A 22315-nucleotide genomic window follows, 5' to 3' on the forward strand; every position below is an offset into this window, starting at 1 on the left:
TGCTTAGCCTTTTACAAATGCAGTGCAGTGCAGAGTTTCAGTGGCAATAATATGGTTATGTAACATGGTCTGTAGTTCAGACACCTAAAAGACAACACAAAGCCAGCTTATCTAGTTAAAGCACAAATCCCTAACGGTGACAATCCCAACACTGACCATAAGTACTGTTTGTTGCTCTTTAATGTTCGTCTTTTGTTTGGACTAGAGTAAAATGCCATTTGTGTCCTTTCATTAATACAACACACATTCATGTTGGTCTGTTTATGACAACTGTATGTCTCTCCTTGTGTGTAGTGTGTCTTGAGAGAACCCGCATCCATAACATGAAACCACCGCCCACATGGTCTTCTCTCCAGAGATTTGGGCCTTCATCCTTTGCAAATATTCCTGCCCGATGTGCAGATCCTTTGGAGACGAGTGTGTTCATGCCTGTCCAAGTCTCTGGTGACTGTTTGCTGTGTTCTGTTTCAGCGGCCTTCCCTGCGGGCACTATGTTTTGAATGTCCTTGTTTAATCTATTTGTGCGTATATCGGCCTAGCTTTGTCGTCAGTCTAGCCATGATTTTTCTGAATGGACAGCTACGCTATCGAGACTCCAAAGTGGGCCAGTGTGCTGAGTGCTTTAATCGAGTGCGTCCTACATAGCCCTAAAAAAAAAAATAATCACTGCATTTGCATTGCTTTGCACACACGGTATTGCAACCAGGATAGCGGCAGCCCATCGTCTCCACCCTGACTCACTGATCAGAGAGCTGACACGCAGTCTCACTGTATACCACTGCCATAGCATCTGTACACTCCCCTTAGCACCCGGCCTTGTTTCCAATCTCTCCCACTGCCCCCACCCCAGCACCCCAGTGCGAGTATGTTCTAACCGACGCTAAATTACCAGTGTTTAACAAGATGAGGAATCAGTGACAGCGTTGGCGATTAATTGCCTTCGTTTATTTACTCAACTGTCAGGCTGACGATTGTACCCTTGTCATGATTAAAAGGAACTGGTGGATAGGACATTGCACTCTGTACTGGAGTTGGATGCTGGAAACCATTATTAGATGCTAACCACTTACTAGCGCACAGTAATGAGGGTCCATTCCAGTACACAGTATTGCAGTATCAGTAATGCATTACATTACATTACATGAGTGTAATGTACATGAGTGGAATGTAATGTAATGTACAACAGCCCCAGCCAGTCTTGCACAGGAATATCTGAATGATCGCTCACAAGGCAGAGGGTGAAATATTCCTCACATCAATTAGCGCCCGAGTCGAGAGGTGCTGAAGCCGAAATAGAGCCACATTCTACACAACTGCCACTGAGAATGGGAGGATGCATGTGAGACTGACACCTCAGATGTTTGGTGTTTGTTTTTTTTATTTATTTTTGTTTCATAAAGCAAGAGTTTCCCCACAGACATTTAGCTTAGGTTGGATGCTGCATAGTGGGGGGTGACAGTATGGCACAGTTGTGTCAATGATGTCTTCTCTTTCTCGGGTAAAAAATGTCTCTTTTTTTTTTTTTTTCTTCATTGCAATGTTAGCTCAAGGGTTTGGTCTGTGGGGATGTTATTCACAATACACATGGGTTTTAGGTTGAAAATAATTTTATTTATACCTACATTGAACAAAATACCACAGCATCATAACTTTTGAATATGTAGCATTCTATATCAATGTATTTAATTACCCAAATATAGTTATATTGCAATTTAGATAAATATATTAGAATCTTAGAAATTCCCATAAACTCAGACTCTCTAAACATTTTACATGGATGAAATTTAGCTGTAATTATTGCTTCCACATTACTCCTTAATAAAATATCCTCATGCTTCATGTTTCTCTTTGGGTAATAATTTACATGAATAGATCATTCAAGAACGTGAAATTGACCTGCACTGTCACAGCCAGTCACACAACACGTGAGCTATCGGACATGAGTTGCAAGGGTTCTGTGCAGCTAATATGTGCCAGGAAAGGAGAGTGAATGTTAGGATGTGGCATCTTTGCAAACTGGGCAATAAGCCACAAATTAGACACACTCTGTAGCTAAGGCAGTTGCCCTTTCCCTCAAGGTCACCTACCCTGAACAGCACTGGGGGGGGATACACTGTGAAGACCAAATGATGATCTACATAACATTACTTTTCAACCATGAGAGGTGTAAGAGATACCCCACGTCTTTCCTCTGTGAAGCGCATCATAGTCGTCTTCCCATTAGAGCAGTGGTCACTTTGTCTCAGTGACACGCTAGTGAGGCATGGGGCGAGCCATGAATCTCAATTCAGATTTTGCTCGATATTGTCAACATGACGCGCTAACTGCCTGGCCTGGAAGATGAAAGGAAGGAGCCTCTTATCTCTCTGGGATCTTCTGGATCTGTGTATCTGCCCCAGAGCTAATCGGCCTCCACAGCTCTCCAGCAACTGCCGCTTCCTTCATTTACTGGATGATTTTGTATTTATTTATTTAGTTGTGCTTTTGGGTTCTTCTCTTGCCCTCCTTATCTATCACATTAAAATTAATCCTTAATCTAAAAATAGCCCCCCCCTCCCTGCTTGCTGCTCTAGGCAGGAGTCAGCTATCCTAGACAATCTTTGTGTTCTGAAGGAACGGGCGGAGAAGAAAGCAAACTCAACTCAAAAGGAAGCCCATCATGCTTTGGTTTAAGCAGGGTCCAACTACACAGGTCCAAAGGAGGAAACCCCAGCCCAGTGTCTCTGTTTTGGTCACCGTGTGCTAAGCACCATGTAAGCAAGCCAACTGATCTATTAATTGGTTCTAGTCTCTGTGGCCTGACTGGTGGAACTGTCCTGCTGTGGCTCTCGTAGCTGACCCAGATTTTCCCTACAGATCAGAAAAGGAAAGGTCTGCACGTACTGACCCTTTGTTCCTGTCTGCCCCGCTACCAAGAGCTGCCCCGTCAGGATTACATCCATAAGAACATGAAGGCGCTTTTGTGGTGCCAGTCAGTACAGCACAAGGCCGTCTACAGGACTGAGGCACTCCTACAGTAAGACTCATTCAAAGCCAGAGCAAACAAATGAATGCACAAAAAAAAAAAAAAAAACCCTCAAACTTGCATCTGCTTCCAGGTCGGAGCACAGCAAATTTCTCATGTAAGGGTGCTGGAATTACATCAGTATATTCAGGGCGTGTGCAGATTGCCTACAGTCTCTGGATGAATAGTCATAACAAGAATAAGCAATGGGGGAAATACAATCAGGACGGCCTGCGAGTACTCTGCTTGATAATGACTGTCCCAGGGTGTGCCTGGGCTGGTGATTATGACTGGTGTGATACCACAGCCTGCATGATTACTTGTCAGCGTGCTCTGGGCCTCTGACAGGAGCATCGTGGCAAGACAGACTATTGCTGCTGGAGCCTGAGCTGCAGAGAGAAGTGTGATGTGTTTGTACTGTAGTTGATGTGTTTCTGTTGGTTAGCACCCCTGCCAGCTTCCCTTCTCCAGGGGTCTGGTCGCTATGCTTTTTGGTATGGTGATGCAGACAGACAGGCTGGAAGGAATTTGTTTTTCTTATGAAGGCTGGGAAGGCATTGAGACACGGATACGCAGAGGTGAGAACACAGATTGCGTGTGAATTGCATATATTAGCCGAAGTGCACGGACACGGTTTCCCCAATTGTCTCTCAGTAATGCAAGAGGAATGTAGCTACCGCAGCAAACATCGATGATATTTAGAGGGGTGAAATCAGGTCTAGCTCTGCAGAAAATATGATTCTGCTCTACAAGTCAGTTGTGTCCCTGTCAATTGACTCCACTCTCACGCGGGTCGATTGATTGTTCCCTGCCTGGAGGTAAAGTCCTATAGATCAGTAATCTGGCTGTCCCGGCCTGGTTATGCTTGCCTGTATGTCTGTGATCGCACTATGACTGGTTAGAAGATGTGATAGGTGAGTCCCCTGATTTTGGGGAGATCCAGTTCTCTCCATGTCACTTCATTCATAAATTTGATGGGATTTTTTTTTTTTTAAACGTACTACTGTTTCAAACAATGCGTTTCTATACTCTAATGCTTGATCAAGAAGCAAACACATTTACAAATAGGACCAAGGTTACAGACCTGGTTAAATGACATTTAATGAATGTGTACACAGTTGTAGAATAGTGTATATAATCAGGCCATTTAGGATTAAATTTGAAATCTAAAAGTGGATAGAAGCAGAGGCTCAAGTTGAGGGTGTACCAAAGGAGTGCCATGGTGACAAGGAGGGGAGCCAAGCCAGGTGTCCCTGGAGCTGCAGAGGAGACCTTCAGAAGTCAGGGCCCTCCTTCTTCAGGTTCTTGTAGTCGGTGTTGATGGCCACAAACTGGGGAGGAGAGAATTCATTTAAATATGCTTTGCCTAAATTAAGTTCATCAGTGTGTCTTTAGGAGAGCAAATGCAAACGCTGTCTGTTTCCTCCAGTCATTTAGCATGATCCACTGTTCAGAGACTGCTAATTTATTTTCCAGCTCTCTCTTGGTGAGCTGCTCCGGAATGCGCTTTGCATATGTCATGAATAGCTTACACATCCTCCCAACCGTGACAGAAGACATGTTTTTCCCTCCACACTGATTATTTTCTTCCTGAATATTTTTTTTGGATCGGTCAGCTGTCACCCCCCTCCCCCACCCCCCCCTTCATTATTATTATTGTTCATACTACAGTAGAATTTCGATGCGCGACCTTTGCCTGCTACTGAGAATTAAACATGCTGTGTCTTGACCTTTCATCTGCGCTGGCTTTCATTACACAAGCATGAGATTCTGCCCTGGAAAGCGCAGAAATTCCCTCTGAAATGCGAGCTGCTCCTTTATGAGGCCTGTGTCATTCTTTATTCCCTCTTTTCCTTGTTGATGTTTTTATTGTCAGGCCAGGGTGATACTCTTATTCAGCACTTCAACAGCAGTACGGTAGACTGTGCTTTCGCCCAGCATCGAAACAATCCCTAAAAACACAAACAAGCTCAGGGAATACCCCTATACTTGTATTTATTACCTGGAATACGTCATTAAGCGCAATTAAGGAGCATATTTGGCTCCATTTTAGCAACCTGAGTTATGACCATGAGGATCACAAAAGACAAGTTTGTTCTCCTCTGGTTTTGGATTAGTGCTGTATAAAATTGGCTGGAAAGGGGGTTGGTTATTCACCTTGTACTGATAGCTTGGGCTTAGCTTGTTCCATGGCTCTGGGTTGTTCGTCTTGTCCCAGCTGCCAGCATCAGGGTAAGGCCGGGTCACACAGGGAGAGAGAGAGAGAGGGAGAGGTGATTAGGAGGAGAGGATATTGCGGTCAGTGCTTGGCATGTGTCCACCAATCGTTAGCTAAGCCTAGTTTTCACGTAGTAGTTAAGCGCTTGGCCACACTCCACCCTGCTGCACAACCAACCACAATGGACACACTGGAGGGACAACCGAGATTAAGGTTTTCCTGCCCACCAATTCCAGGAATGCTTGAAACTGCTTAGCCAACTGATCACCCTGCGCTAGAAACTTCAGCATCCTTCATTACATACATTTCATTCTACACTGTTCGTAATAATCAGTCATTTAGGTCCATAATAAGCATATAGTTACAATGCCCTGATGATAACATTGGTAAAACATACAGGGAAAAATAGTAGACAATAAAATAATTCTGTAACATTCCTTAATAACTGAATTTATTCAAATTTGAAAAGTGATAGAGTGCATACTTCCATGACCCTGAACAGTTGTTGAATGTGCCCTAAGACCAAATCTTTCCCACTTCTTTAGTGAGGCCTTAGGTGCAAAATTATATACAAACTCAGATTTTAAACAATATAAATGATTGTTACCCTCAGAAAGTTAGCATACAATCATCTCTTGAACCTTGAGTATCACCAAAACCATGGGTGTTAATCTGACATCCAGGAGTCGAATACAGGCTGCTGAAGCTCTGATGTTCTTTCAATGTGTTCCCAAGACTAGGTACACCCTAAGTACAGCTATACGGGAAGATTTCCATAGCAAAATAACCATTATATCATTGAAGTCAGCCCTGTTTGGTTGATGTTTTAAACTTGCAAAATGTTTTGTTGCTCTTGTTTTGTTCTCATCTTGTTTTGACTTACGTGACATGGGGTCCTTTAGCGAGACGGATCAGATAGAGGGCGGCCCCAGTCATCCCTAAAAAGGTGAAGAAGAACTGGGGAATGAGCTGTAAAAAAGAGGGAACGAGAGAGTGAAACTAAGAGGTCACCTTGGAACAGTCAGGCACAGGAAGTCAAACGTGCCCTCTGGAAAGGTAAGTTAGGAAGGAAGGTGTTGCCATTTTTTTTATTGGTCTGGAGCTGGTGATGCTTTATAATGCTTTGTGGTTATCAGCCACACATATTGTTTCAGGGGTGGGACACTGCCTACACCTCTCCTCAGTGATGCCAAGATAGTGGGTCTCTACAACAGTAAGGCTTCACAATGCCTCTCAAGGGCTGAAGGACTGGTGCTGCTCCTGTCATTTCCAGTCTCCCATGCCATATATACACAAATACATCTACATGTGAGCATGTGACCGTATGTGTGTCTATATGCACACACACACACCAATGCACACATGCTCGTGCAAACACGCAGGCGCACGCACGCACGCACGCACACAAACACATAGTTGTTATTCCTCTCCCTCTCCCAGTACTGTTCAATATGTATGAGACAGCAGTGGTGTGAGGCAGCTACATGTCAGGCTGGGTTGAACGGGCAAGGACACCACGAAAGAGAGAGCAGGCGAGAGGAAGAGAGATCTCAGGCTCTCTCTGTGCCAGCCCTGCTCCTCCACTCCCCTGCCTGTCTGTCAGCCTGAGTGACAGGATCAGGAACAGACTTTAGGGGGGCAGGGCCATAGTGCTGGAGAAAGACAGGGATTAAGAATAGAAACACACATTAAGGATGAACCCGAGGAATTTCAATTCAATCAACAAAACGGCTACATTTTGAGGAAAAAACCAGTGAGAGAGCTCTCTGATCACACACCATGCCTTCGCTTGTATTTACTCCCCAAATTCTTGGTTGGTTTTTACAGAGCTCAGAATTCCATCGAAATGACAGCTCTTCCCGCCCCACACATCGAGTTAAAAATGGAGAGGGAAGAAGGCTTTCAATTCCTCTGCATCTCACCATCTGGAATGGGTGCTAGTTCATGTGCACAATACACACGTTTATTTTAACTCCCCAAGACAATTCACTCAAATGTGGGTCAAATGGTTAAGAGTTTATGATTTGTTCATGTACTTTTGCATTACACAGTGAGAGCCATTAAAAAAGGTTAGACTAATTTGGCTCCAGTATTTCCCAAGAATTAATATTTACATGTTGCCACTTTAAAACCTTTCTTCCCCTTCATTTCTTACCAATCAGTTAACTCAAAAAAACTTGTCTGCAGATGTGACCATGGCTGTTGCTATGGGGAAAAAAAGCTGGGGAAACGTGCTGTAAGTATAGCTGTAGCAAAATGCCATGACTGCCATAGGGTCAATGGGAAGCTGAAAGAAGTAATGTCAACACTCGGGGTTTCCAGTCACACAGGTTTTCATCTGTTTGCACAATCTCACAATTTCACAATCTCACATCCGCAGTCACATTACTTTCAGCCAGACAGTGGCCAGAGCAGCCATGTGTCACAATCCCTGATCAAGAGGAACTAATTGAGAAACATCCAGGATCACCGTCTTCCTGTATTTCAAACTACTCTAGAGATACATGGACTTTAGTGTGGCCAGAGTAGCTCACCCAGAGTAATATGACAGTTACAACATGAAGGCATCAGAGTCTTCCTTACCCTTGGCAGATTGGTGCTGAATAACTGGAGTAGGTTGCCACATCATGCCTGGTCACACACACATCCTGACAGAAACAGCACTATACACAAATTGACGCAAATTTTGTGTTCAGTGACAAATTGCAATTCAATCTGTTCTGGCACAGCCGGTACCACTGAAGCAGAAACAATCTGGCAATTGAGTGTGAGCATTGCTAGCAGAAAATGGAGGATGGGAGATTTTGGATGCATCCGCTGAAAATAAATGGACACCCTTGGTCACAACCAATAACCTTTGAACATTAATATGATGTGGGTGCCCTAGTATTATGTGCAGTCTGTTTTTTTTTCTGCCCAAGACATAACTCAACCTGCATTTCTTGCTTGTTTGGTAAAAATTCAGAGTCACTGGTTGCTTTTATTATACCTCTGAGTACATATTATATTAGGGCTTATTTCATATTCATAATATCATTGCATTTGTTTTCATAAAATCAACTGTGTGTCTGACCATTTCCTTTTACTTCAGTATTGAAGTAAATATTTTTGCAAAAAGCATGACCACAGTACCTAAACAGGGGAAGCATTAGTTTTATGCATATTTGATAGAGCACCATATGTTTTGTAAAATTTGATACCGAAAAGCATTTTGGGGGATTTTCTGTCTTTCCTAACATGGACTAAATCCCTTCTAAAAACATCTTTCGAAATCTGTGAGAGTTAAAACGTTCCCCTTTTTATTTTAATTAAATTTTAATTTCAATTATGAACTTTTGTAACTGACAACTATGAAAAAATTAGGTAACTTCATGATTTGTGACATTTTTCACAACATTTTTCAAAAATGGACTTATTTAACAAATATTAAATGGGGCCTCTTTTAGAAGACTTGGCAAATGAGATTCTGTTAAACTTGAAAAGGTATTAATTTTTAAAGTTTATGGGACATTAGTATCATAGTAGTAATTATTATTGTCAAGGAGGACTGAAATTTGGCACCAGCTGCAATTGCCTGTTATTTATTTAGATAATGAATGAGGAAGTATTTCGATCTGTCTTGTACTGTGTTCCCTATGGCCCACTATTGTGGGGGTAATGCAAACTATTGGTTTAGTCAAACACAATCTCAGATTGTGGGTGGGTTATTCTGAAACCACAGTGTTCTGTGGTCACCTTTGTTCTTTTTTTGTTTCATGTAATAGCTTAATTACAACAGCCTCTTTCCAGACACACACATAACAACATCTTGTACAGAAAGCTTGCATACCCGCTCGCACAACTCTTTTTCTTTCTAATAATGCTATCCAGCAGAACAGAAGGGATTATGTGCCTAACCACTGAGCTCATGGTTTCAGAGGGGTGTTTTCCCCCATTTTAATACAATGCAAGCATTTCTCTGTGGATGACAAACAACAGCTTGCCATTGATAATCTGATACCTGCTGATTTAAATTCAACCATATTTTCAAAAATGGCGTTTACAAATGTAGTTCATTTTATTATTTTTTTAATGGTTCTGCAGTTATATCACCCACATCAAAAACCAGTGCGCATATATATATATATATATATGAAGAATAACAGAATACTGAGAGAGAAAAAGAGGGACAGAGAGGGAGAGATTGAGAGAGAGAAGGAGAGATAGAGAGCCAGAGAGCAAGAGAAAGAGAGTTTAAATGCTGCTAACTTCTTAATTCACACTTAGGCCTACTGGCGCGGCGCCTGCTGGGTGTCCGTGGCAGTAGTCCTTCTGTGTGCTAGACTTCTCTAGAGACATGGGACTTCTCGCTTGCTACACAGAACTTGTACACTAATAGCACAGACCCACTTTCGAACATCTGTTCATCATCAAGCTGTGTCTCTGGAAGGAAATCATTCATTTTTACAGTTCTTGAATTTAGTTAAATGAACTGACATTTCAGCAGGATTTCCGATCATGCCGCCATACCTTTTTATTTCTTTATTCATTCATTTATTATTATTTGATCTGGTCTGTAAGCAGACATAAAGGTAAGAGGGAGGTTGCTGAGATACACCGATGGATGGATATGACAGTTCAGGCACCAGTGCAGAATATCACATGATAGCTGGGTATATGCTCAGCTCACTTTGCCTGACTGCCTATGCCTCACTTCAGTTTTTATAGTTTAAAGAAATGTCTGATCACACGCACAGAGAAAAAAACTAAACATGGATTAATGACACTTAGGCTTCAAAGACTGTGCCATTCAGTACACATTTGTATGTGCTATAATAGAAATAATTCTTAGAAGAGCCAGTTTGGCATGTCTAGCATTGATCAATTTTAGTTTAATGATTTGTGCAATGCATGTCTTGCCATCTATTCCTTTACAGCCTCCAGGTCTGACAGTATGTATCTGGCATTCTCATCAATTTATTATTATGATCCAGTTTAGGAGGTTCTGTTTATTTCATCCATAATACAATATACCATGCATAATGATAACATACTGTAAACAAAGGCAAATTCTGGGGCACAAAGAAATACTGTTTTAGCACAGGTTTGTGACATCAAGCTACCTGTTGCAGTAGTTGAACCTTGTAAGGATCTTGTAATATTAATGTGTCTATTTGCTGGTATGTCATTGTTTATTTGTTTCTTACTTTAAATTTCCTTTTGGATACAGCCTTATATGTTTTAGGAGATGGAGGCAAAAGAGCAAGAGAGAATATATGTGATGTGGGCTTTGTACAATCATTTTATGGTATAGCCATTTCATTTCCATAATATATAGCTATAACCTCATTTCCCCAACACCATAGTCAATCATTTGACTGCATGTTTTTCCAACTAACCTTAATAATAACTAACCTAATAGGCTTTAGGCCATACTTGCTGTCTGGAATTACTGAGCAATGGTGCCCCCATTTTGATACTAAATCACATTAATTGTGGGAACCCCTAGTAAAGAATTTTGACTAAAGGAAACGGTGTACTCCTCAGGTCGTTTCCACAAAAACAGCTGTCATTAATAATAGGCAACAAGCACACGCTCCCAGGGGAACAGAGTATTTGCTTAGATTTGGCCGGTCTCCTCGACCTCAATTCCTCTAAATTCCTTTAATCTGTATCTAACAATATGAATCAACGGTTTCTCCGACCTACAACTGCCTGCAAAGAAAGTTCTTACTGCGTGGCTGTGAACAAGTTAAGATAAGGCCTGTAATATAGGCGTATTTGTCTGGGCACGGGAGATGCATTTTATGACATTGTTTATTTATATTATCACATCGATAAAGGGGGAGGGAATAGTTTACACTTATAGCGCTCTCCCCTAGCGCACGGGAGCGAAGACGTGTGTGAACTACAGTACAGTATGAATTTTCAACCCAGTGGGAGCTGTCCAAATGCTGACACTTCACCAGGGGGTTGTCCACGTTAGGGTTAGTTGTTGGAAGGGATTGTTGTGGGCTGCATCTTCCATGTATTTCTTCGTTTGATTTGTCCTACACGAAAGTTTGTTTATTCATGGGTCGTCTGGGTATTACTTCTTTTAAGCTGTTGGATTACGCTTCCAGTTCTGTCGTTTTTGGTACCAAGCCAACTCCAGCCCACAGAAATGTGGGTCACCCAAAGTCTGGTTTTTCTTGAATTTTCGATGGGTATTTTTACTTACGCTTATTTTTGTTGTTATTTTTTTTTTTTTTTACGTAAAAAGGATGTTATCTCCACTAATGCCGTTTGAGTAACCGTTAATGCAAGTGATGAGTGAGAAGCTATATTTACCAAGCTTGTTAGAAATAAAACGCGCAACAGAACAATGATTAATGAATTAAACAACACAAAAATAAAATCCAAATATTTATAATCCAGATACTCGGAATTACAAACATACATTCTAATAATAATTAACGCCCGACATCACTCTAAAAATCTGGAGACTTTTAATGCTGGTATGTCATAACCAGTCCTGGACATCTTTATCAAAGTTTTATTTAATTTTTTTCATATTTTTCATGCGTGTTTCCCAAAGTAGCCAATTTATTCCAAAAGGCCTCAGAAATTAAAACATTAAAACACAAAACACAAAACGCTAAAAAAGTAAAATCATAAAAATGTCTAATTTTAAACGTTTGAAGCATAAAGGGTACAGTTAAATCTTGTAAAAAGATTTTGAGCAACGTTTATGTTGGCATAGGATTTCAGGTTTTGCATATAATTGGAAGTGATATATACATACATGTGTATACATACATGAATATATACACATATATGTATATACTTCTACAAATATAAACGACAGCGAGAAGAAATCCTAAACCCATACAACAACACACATGCAAGACAAATCAAAGAATCAAAGTTTAACAAAGAAAAATAATCGAACTTACTCCTGGGTGCTTCTTTGCGTGCTGAAATACTGTTTTAATCATCTTTCCACAAATAATAGCCTGATTATCCAAAAATTGATATGTATGTACTATCCCCTCCAAAAGTTAAAATACCGAATAAGTGCAATTTACGCAGTAGTAACGGATGAAATTTTAAATTAATTGGAATACTATCGCAATAAAGCAGATGTCTTTTAGAATCCAGAATGAGACCTGTTGCCAGCCCTCACTGGATCTAGATGAGGGCCAGTTGGGAGGGAGTTATCTAATCCGTTTAATAATATCCGGCCTCTCCAAGCTGACACTGTAGCGCACGCACTACGCGCAGTGTATTTCCACTGAGGCAGTATGCAAAACTGAAGTGATGATTACGCGGTTTCATTTGAAAGAATTTACAAAACGTATTGCGTCTCAGAGAACGTGGGAAGTCAAGGGAAACATTTTTAATCCTCCTAAAAGTATCACATAAGCAGACGGGGTTTTGGGAGTGGGAATGAGGGATGGGCACCTGGGCAGCTAGCGTTATGGCGAGGACAATGAGGCGCTTCACACTGCTTCATATACTACATGCTTTTAAAGATGCAACGATCCTGGTATGTGCAAAGGTGTTGAGACAGAACGAAGTGACAGTTAAGGCAAATATAGTTGTAAATATAGTTCAGTTTAAGACCAGAGCCAGGTCTTCTCGCACTTAATTGCTGCCCAAAACTATTCTTAACATTCTTCCTGGTTGTCCATTTCCTTGAGTAACTAGGAGTGCAGATTACAGATAGTCCATGTGTAATGCCTGCCTGTGAACGTATATGCCTGTCCATGAACATATGGTGCTATTATTAACCTGCTTTTGATAGGTTTGACAGGTGGCTACAGCTGTGGAAAAAAACGAAGTATCTCCATTGACGCTTATTGGGGCAGCCTATCATATTAAATTCCAAATCTGGCGGTAATCGCTAAAAGGGCTTTATCATAGCTTTTAGAGTGTGAAAGATTTTTTACATCCTACAAAGATGTCAACGATGACAGAAGTATGATCGTATCAGACATGTCATCATACAGTATGTTTTTTTTTTCAGGTTAAAATACAGCTGTATATTTACAAGTAAAGGTGCTTCATACTACTATTAAAATCAATCCACAGCGTTTGAAAAAAAAAAAATAACACAAAAAATGAAAATGTATTTTTTTCTTTTATAGCATTTTTTTCGTGTTTACTCAGGAATGTAAGAAAATATAGAGATAAATATTGAGAAAACATGGGTACATGTGGGTATTTGTGTGTGAGATCAGTAACTGATATGGTTTTGTATATTTCATGTTTTGAGCACCAAGCTGTGATTGACCACAGTGTACAGTAGGAGAAATGGATGCACCATGTACTCAAAGGTACAGTCAACTCATTAAAATACCAAGTTGTTTAAATCGTTTAGGTCATAGAAAATTGCCAAGACTTCACAAGGTCGGTCAAGGTCTTGTACAGCAAGTGCAAGAGGTGAAATGGCATTTCACCTGCTTTATTCAGTTAATGTGATCCGACGTGTGAGGGGATCTGCATTGTACTTTCATCTGAAAGTACCGCTCCAGGGTTGTGTCTGTACAGCTGTTTCAGGCTGTTTGAAATTATAAAGAGCTGGATTTGTCCCCGAGGGCTTGACCCTAAACCTGGGATTAATCTGAGTAATTGATCCTCTAGAAATGTAGTGATTGCACCCATTAGGTTTCAGAGCAGCACTTTTAAGGCCTAATGTAATTAACACTAAAGTGCAGCGCTGCACAAATCCATGCAATTATCGGCTTAATTCTGATACTGACGATCACTGTGAATCACACCTTAGGTGAAACTCCCCTGTGTCCATTCTAAGGACATTACCGTTATTTTGCAAACTGTAGCTATTATTCGTTTGTTTGTTTGTATGACATCATGCCATCATATTGTGCATTTATACATAATGGTTTTATACCAAAGGCAGGATTTTTTTTTTTACTTCAGTCTTGATGCTGCAGGTAAAGCCAACAGTTTTTCATCAAAAGTGAGCAGGGAGATTGCAGATCTGATGCAACAACAAAGGGGATGGGAAAATGAGATACATTAAGAAAAGCAGTCAATACATTTTCCCCTCCACATCACCCCCCCCCCCTCCCTTTGTTCCCAAAAGGATTATGTTCTGTGTTCACACAAAGAGGAATCAGAGTGCAATATCCAAATTTAAATGTTTTCTATTCGTGATTCAGCTGTCAGGAAGACTGCCTTTAATGAGATTTCTCAGAAAGAAAGAAACCTGTTGTACTTCTCTGTACCCCCAATTCCCCATCGCTTCCAACGGGGTCATGCCAGGCTCTGTATACTGAGATGCATTACGCGACTTTACACACACAACCTCTATAAATTTTCGAGGAGGCGAGTTTTCTCTCCGGGGCAGAGGAGTTACTCCCCCCACGCGCCGGTGTGGGTTTGCCTTGCAGTGGGAATACAGGAGCTTCATTTAAAAATGGAATTGAACATGACACGAAACAGCAAGCTGACCCTTACTTTGATCTCACCCGTGTCACTGGAATTAATTGAAGTGTGGCCTACCCTGTTCCTCTACACCCACTTGTCAACACTAAGGAGTGGGTCGGAAACATTGACAAGGTGTGAGAGTTAGGCGCACCGAAACAGAAAATATCTAAAATATGGGTTTAAATGCAATCATAAAATTCAGAACCCCTCATTTTACAATATTCATGGGCCTAGAGGCAGACATACACTGTATTTATGTATACAACATGTATTTATCACTTTCTATGGATATGCATCTACTGCACCTATGCAACCATCAGTGAACGCATAACACAAAAATTAATCTTCAATCGGTATGCAGTGAACACTCCTCATTCAGATTCCAGCTATTTCGACTGATCATCTGATTGGCCTCAGGGCAGGGCCCTGAACACTGAGCGCCCATTTTTGTTTACCTTTGATTGTTTGTCTTGATTGCCATTAGACCAGCATGTGCAACACAAACTTGAAGAACCGGGCCAATATTTTCTGAGGGTATTGTATGGGACATAAGCTGAATGAAATCTCCTGCATTAGTTACCTGCAACAACAAGTATGTGCTTTCATAAGCAATGTCATTTTAGTCAAAAGACTTTATAGTTGCCTTGCTTTTCTAGCTTCAACAAAGAATAAAGTGAGTTATAATGTTTTCATACACATATGGCATAACACTTATGGCCTGGTTGGATGTGAAAATGTGGTGTCACTGACTGCATTAAGCTACCCCCTTTCAAAGATTGAAAGAATTCATACAAATGCCAAAGTGTTTTTTTTTTTGACATGCAATACAAACAGGTCTTGCAAAAAACAGCAGACATGTCCCATCATGAAAAAAAAGAAATAACAGATTTATCCACATTAAGTGCTTTTCATATATATGCACAGATTATATATTTGATTTTTAAAAAGAGATGTTGATTTGCATATGTCAATTATTGCCTGGGAATAATGTAATTGTGTCTACAGTTTAAACAATAGGATTCTGGCCCAGGAAAATGACAGTAGAGCTTAGTCAATAGTACATTCACAAAGGATTAAAATCACTAATGTAATTTTTACTGGCTTCAGTAAAAATTCAAACATCCTCAGGTAATGCCAGTCTTGTCTATATCAAAGTTTATCTATATTTTTACTTGTAATTATTGATTTAACTCGCAGTGGCCCTACAGGCAGGTGGAATTATTCCTTGCAGGTCAGCAATCTTGCTTTCCAGTGCTAAAATTGTATGCTGCAAATCTTCTAATTATAAAAATGGCTAAATTGTGCTGAATGTACATACTGTATATTGTTACGATCATGATGCTTATAATGATAACATTAAGCATAATAATAACAACTGTCGTCATCGTCATCATCTTCATCATCTCTTTTAGCCCTTCCAATCTGGCTTTTGTCCATTCCATAGCACTGAAACTGCCTTTGTTAAAGTAATGAACTACTGGTGATTTCAATATTCTCATGATACTTAAACAAAACTGTACACCACCATATTCTGTTGGCCAGATTGCTATCCTTGCATGATACTGGGAACCATTCTTCTCTGGTTCTATTAGTACCTCTCATATAGAAAGCAGTTCATCCCTCTATGAGGCCATACATTACACCTGGTAGATGTCAGCAGAGGAAGTGCCCCAAGGATCCATACTCAGTCCCTTGCTCTTCATAATCTAAATACTCCCTCTTGGACAGATCCTGGACAGCTTTGAAGATAACACTCCTTGCTACACAGGTGACACACAAATTTACCTTGTCTCAAACTCTGTAACCCCCCCATTGTACAAAGTGGGAATTGCCAGCTTGCAGATAAGTATTAGATGCTGGCTTTCTGAAGCTTAACTGTGACAGCTCCTGGTTAAAGTCAGTGTTCAGTACAAAATTCCTCTACTTACCCATAGAACCTTGTCTGGTCTTTCCCCCCACCTATTTCTCTTCCCAATCACCCTATGGGGCATTCTGTATCTGCTAACTCTGGCCTGCTCTGAACCCCATCATTACACCACTGCACCTTTGGCGACTGGCTGCTCCACAGTCCCTGAATACCCCCCCCCCCCCCCCCCCTCTGTTCTCTTCCCTCTGTTGATCGCTGGATCACTGGATCACTATCAGAAACCAATATTATAGAGTCTTTGACTCTGTATTTATTACCACACTGCTTTTAGGGCAATATAGGTTTAACCTTTTAGGTCTGAATCTTTGGTTCATTCCAATCCTTACATTTTTATTTAAATTTTTGCCAACGAATTTGCATTAAAACAGCTTCAGTTTCTTGAGTTTCTTCTGCTGTGCTCGAGATGAATAATACGGCATAATGTTTCTCACATAAGTGCCAATCGCTTGCTGACCCCACAGCTATAGGTGACATTCTTTCATAGCCTACAGAAATTGGAGGGATGCACAGTGGCTTTATGAGGACATGACGAGCCACCTGCACTCTTCCAGGACTTGTTTTTGCTTTTCATTCCACCTCGGGTCATATTGAAATGGAAGTCATTATCAGGATGTCGAGTCCAAGCGCTGGTTTTCTCCAGGTCTTAATCAATGGTCCATTAAGACTCAATGGAGACTGGAATTGCCTTTCCTTGGTCCGGCCTGCAACGGTGACACCATTGAAGACCTACACCCCAAACCCCCCCCCCCACACACACACACACACACACGCACACGATTGCTGCTCTCTCACATATGTCTGGAGGATAGCAGCAGGTTTCAGGCATTCTTTGTAGCTGTGTGTGGGGGAACTTTTGCTCCTGTTCCTCTTCTCTTTAATTGACTCAGTTTCCTTCAGTGTTCCAGGAGGAGAAGCCCACACAGTCACTGACACTATGGGGGGGGGGATTTTTTTTCCTGTTCTTTAAAGGTGCTCATTTCGAAGAAAAGTGTCAGTGTCTCAACGGTTAGAACCAACTGCCAAGAGGAGGCTGCAGGGTTGTCCTTTTTATATTATTTTTTTCAGCCTTATCCATTTTTTTTCTCCCTGCATGTGGAAATTGGGGGGGGTCTGTTATTCCAGGTGGAATCCTCACCTTAAGGAACCCAATGGCTGGAGAATGTAGTACAGTATATTATTTCCTGTAGTACAGTATATGTGGTACATATTGTTAGTATATTCTATACTGTACTATCTATATAATTATAATAGATTGATAATTATAATAAAATTTGTGTGTGTGTCAGGGATAGTGGCAATCTCTCCAAAACATCTAATTTGGAGTGGCAGCAAGGAGTAACGTATAGAAACCCAGGGAAGTTTCTGGTTAAGACTCTGTTGTAGTAGCCATGGGGTGTTCAACCAGAATTTCTTCAGCAGCTATCCAGCTGTATAATTGGATTATGTTCAAAATGTGCTGTGTACTAGTCTCCCTGGGAAAGGGGAACTGCTAGGCAAATGAACACGGTATTTTGTGTAGTTCTCTCTCTGCACAGAAGGAGAAGAACCACTTCAGATTTCAGACTCTTTGCCTGCAGGCTTTTAGTGCACAGTGATCTTTGGGCTTGAGGTCTGAGATTTTATATTTGCTCAAATTTACAGTGCCTTTCCCTTGTACATACTATATTTATGTTTCTCTTCTCTTTAAGGGTTCATTTGGAATAACCCTCCACAAAGATGTTTGCTAGTTATTAATAAAATAATCATTTTTCTTTCTATAAAATGTTCTCACAACAATGTGTTGCAATTTCACATTAGAGAAAATAGAATTTTAATCTCTTGTCAAGTATAACATTTTCAATTATATATGAATTTGTGTTTTTTTTTTTTTTTTTTTTACATATCATCGGCTAAATGCCCTTGGTCTACCCGTGTTGACAGATTCCTCATCAGATTGCAGTGCTGTTGACACTGCTGTCTTCACTTTGTTCTGCGCTGAGCTCAGTTCCAGATGCTGTGCAGGTCTGCTCTGAGTAGGTGAGAGAGCAGGAGCATGCTGAAACGGTATTATTGTTATTGAGGACCATCATTCTGAGAGCCAGTCACCAGGGGACTGATGGGAAAAAAAACATATTTGTCACATTGTTCACATCTCCCTCACCAGCTTCCCACTTCTTTCTCTAAGTGACTGCCTCCCTCTGTCTAGCCTGTTATGAGCAAATTAATGAAGGTGTCAGATTTATAGTGAAATAAGACACATTTCACAGTATTTCACCTTTCTGTGCCCATCATTCTTTATGCTTTGCATCTTTGAGAGGTTTATTTTACAGAAATGAAATTACAGAAATTACATTACAGAATGCAGTTGAATAGCAGGGGGGTATGGGAGGGTAAGTCTTTCGCAGATGCGGGAGGTGGCCTTGGATTTAAGGTCAAGAGCTATTAGTGCTGTAAGATTTAGACACAAGTGCTCAGTTTTGACAGGAGAATGCGACTGTGGAGTTCTTGGCTGTGAGTACTCTGTTCAGACTGGGGAATGTGAGATTTGGGTTCTGACAGGGGAATATGAGTGCTGGGTTCTTGGATGCAAGTACTCAGTTTTGATGTTGGGGAATGTAAATTCTAGGCCTCCATGTGAGGGGTTTGAGTGCTTGTGTTGGTTCTTGGCAAAGAGATTTGCTAAGCTGTGTGTCTTGTAGAGTGGTAGGGTATATGGCTGTTATAGGGATTAAAACTGAGGGTTTGAAATTGCAGGTGCCCTCAACACATAAAAAAACATTCATACCAAATGAATATATGAATAGTGGAATACTGAAGGAAATTACAGCTGTCTTTTGCTCCCTACCCCCCTAAATGAATTTTCCCCTTTATTACAAGCCTCTAATGAAATGATCTTGAGGTGAGGACATTTAAGAAAATCATTATTAAGGATCATTTGTTCTGTTTTTTTTTATTACTCCTGTTGGTTATGAAGGGGACATATAATTGTGGGGAGGAGTGTGAGAGAGTGAGTGTGTGCCTTCTTTTCTTTCAGTCTGGGTGATTGTGCATTTATCAGCCTGGCAGTGACACTCAACTGTGCCTTTTATTGTTGTTGTAATGGAAGTGCCCGCAGGGATCCCACCAAATCTGATTGGAAATTAAAAATATATTGGTTCCTGCTCTATTCTATTGATGGCTTGGATGGGGTCTTTCATTTTCAAGCTAACCAAAGCACACAGTTGGAAAAAAATTATGGTCCATTTTAATGGAGGTTAATGTCTGATGCTCCTCTGTTTTGTACAAATGCAAGGAATCTATCTAGACTTCTATGTGATTCCGTCTCTTTTTGTGTCTGTCAATGTCTGGCTTAGTCCAGAATGCGACTGGTACTGGCCGACATACAGAACACACTTCCCTGTTCCTGCCAGCAGCTTGGTAAATCTGTGTGCAATGGTGCCCTTGATTTTGTGCAGACGACTCAAAAGCATCATTAGCCAGTGCTTATAGGCATTGTGCTGGGGAGGGCTTATCAGTCTCACCAACCACCATGGCCATGACCTCCCTTTTTTCCAAAACAAGACATACTTTACCTCTATGTCAAGTATCAAAAGCCAACTGAAAATTAAACAACAAAAATACTGTTTAAAGTTCAGCAATGGCAAATCACACTGGTCTGCCCATCCATAATTCTCTTTGATTGAGTTGCATACTGCAAAATCAATTTCTTCCTGCTTCACACACATAAATAATATATCCTTCCATGACAAAGAAACAGTGTTTCTTCCCCCAGTCAACCCGGCCTGTGGCCCATAGATCCCCCACATGGTAGAAGTACTGTATCGCACAGGGCTGTTGTATTATTCATCATCATTATTATTATTGACATTATTATTATGTTCTTTTGGAGACGGGAGACCTTCACTGCAGGAAATATATCTCTCATTTTAACCCCAAACTGCTCAATACACACCAAGAGTATCACGTCACAAAGCAGACTCCATGTAAATAAAATAAGTCAATCAGGAATACACATGCATGCACATAAATGTACATTTCCATCCATCTTACACAACAACGAGGACTGCCTCCCAATCCAGTCATCCACGGAGCTGGTGTTCATTTCCCGAAGCATCTGTTTATGGTGTCGAGGTTCAAACTTCAGCGCCGCTCAGCCTTCGGGGGATGAGGGATTGTTTGCTCACGCCCGCTGTGAGTAGTGATGAACAGCCCTCTGTAACTACAAAGAAATAATGCTTAAAATGAGAAAAGCAAATCCAGGGCTGCGCGTAAATGCGTTAGCATCGCGATGCGTGGTCAGCATCAGCAGTAGTTAGCCGGGAATAACTGTGAGGCCAGTAAGTGGAAGACCAGCTCAGCAGCTAACCCAGGAGCCATTACTCTTCATTTTCCCCTGGACGCGCAACAGGGCCTGTGCGTCTGAGGTACAAACTAAAATTTATTGAGCTGGCCTAGTTGGGCTAATTGAAAGAAATTGTCTGTCTGTTTGCTTTCCGAAGAGAGTTTGAGCGGGGGGAGGGGGGTTTTACGGCGGTTTGTTGAAACTCGGCTGTCGAGTCATTCTCCACCGGGCCTAATGTCTCAGCGCCCTCCGCATGAGGGATCAGCCGCTTTTGACGCGCTGGACATACCAAAGGGGGCTCAGACTGTCACACAACGCCGAGCGTGAAATATAGCAGACACAGGCACAGCAGAGTCTGCTGCGGATTCGCCTTTGAGCATGGTGGCTGTCAGGCAAACGCCCTTCCTCTATCTAACTGTTCTTTCGTTCTGAATTTACCTTCAGTCTCAGTTTATCTCAGCCTTTCCCATGCACCATACGTGAGCGTCCTCTTATATGAGGAAATGTGTCTACATTGAGGTGGGTCGTCATTTCACCATTTGCCCACTTGAGACAGACACGTCTAAATGTTGCTGCCGTGTAACTGTTTGCCTCAGTCTGGTGCTGACTGTGTGTCTCAGCTAATATCTTTCTTCCTCCCATTCCAGCAATGGATGAATCCAAAAAATCAGGGAAAAGTGCAAGACACAGAGATAGTAATATCCTAGAGGGCCAGAAACAGCTCCCAGAAATACAAAGATTCAAAGCCAAAACAGTGTTATTTTTAATGCCATTGATTCATTCATTGTCTGCTCTTCCATCTGTTTGATTCACTGTGGTGGGTGTAATTAATGTGACCCTTTTTTTTTTAGTCATCGCCCTCTGTCAGGCCGTAGCCGTCTGAGAAAGACGTGTGATGTGGAGATTAAATGCAGATCTGGGAAGCACATATGTGGCACTGGAAGTACGTGTGTGACATGGGAAGTACATGTGTGATGTGGGAAATACATGTGTGATGTAGGGCGTGCATGTGGGGAGTAAAATGTGGGGAGTACATGTGAATGTACATGGTAGGTAAAGGCAAGGTCAGCAGGCAGGTACGATGGAAACGGTATGATTAACCCGAGCAGGGCTCGTTGGTTTGCAGGTTCAATTCCCTGCTCGGGCACTGCTGTTGTACCCTTGGGCAAATTACAAGGGCGTAATGTCTCAACATTGGTAGGGACACAACAACGAGGGCGCATCGGAATTATCTAATATGACTTCACTCGGAAGATAATGTGAACGAGTTCACTCAAATATTGGTAGGGACATGTCCCTACTGTCCATATGCAAACCTACGCCCTTGGCAAATTACTCAACCCAGAATTGCCTCAATAAATATCCATCTGTATAAATAGATAAAATGTAACCTATGTGAGTTACTCAGGATAAGAGCGTCTGCCAAATGACAAT

At 41.3% G+C, this 22315-nt stretch overlaps 1 protein-coding gene across 1 annotated transcript; it reads right to left on the reverse strand.

Moving 5' to 3' along the window:
- Positions 1-4270: 4270 nt before the first annotated feature.
- Positions 4271-12184, reverse strand: LOC118778639 (cytochrome c oxidase subunit NDUFA4). The gene is made up of 4 exons (XM_036530226.1): positions 12137-12184; positions 6106-6191; positions 5162-5222; positions 4271-4335 (listed from the first exon to the last, which is right to left on the reverse strand). The coding sequence occupies exons 1-4, from the start codon at positions 12176-12178 to the stop codon at positions 4279-4281; spliced, it is 246 nt and encodes an 81-aa protein (XP_036386119.1). The 5' UTR covers positions 12179-12184; the 3' UTR covers positions 4271-4278.
- Between the last annotated feature and the right edge of the window lie 10131 nt (positions 12185-22315).

Source organism: Megalops cyprinoides, chromosome 6 (genome assembly GCF_013368585.1).
Source record: "Megalops cyprinoides isolate fMegCyp1 chromosome 6, fMegCyp1.pri, whole genome shotgun sequence".
NCBI classification, from domain to species: Eukaryota; Metazoa; Chordata; class Actinopteri; order Elopiformes; family Megalopidae; genus Megalops; species Megalops cyprinoides.

Excerpts from the sequence above, each read along its gene's own strand:
- LOC118778639 (XM_036530226.1), bottom strand. The coding sequence starts at position 12,178 with ATGATTAAAACAGTATTTCAGCACGCAAAGAAGCACCCAGGA. Across the intron at positions 6,192-12,136 it reads ACGCAAAGAAGCACCCAGGA|CTCATTCCCCAGTTCTTCTT; the intron begins GTAAGTTCGATT and ends TCTTTTTTACAG. Across the intron at positions 5,223-6,105 it reads GCTAAAGGACCCCATGTCAC|CTGGGACAAGACGAACAACC; the intron begins GTAAGTCAAAAC and ends TGATGCTGGCAG.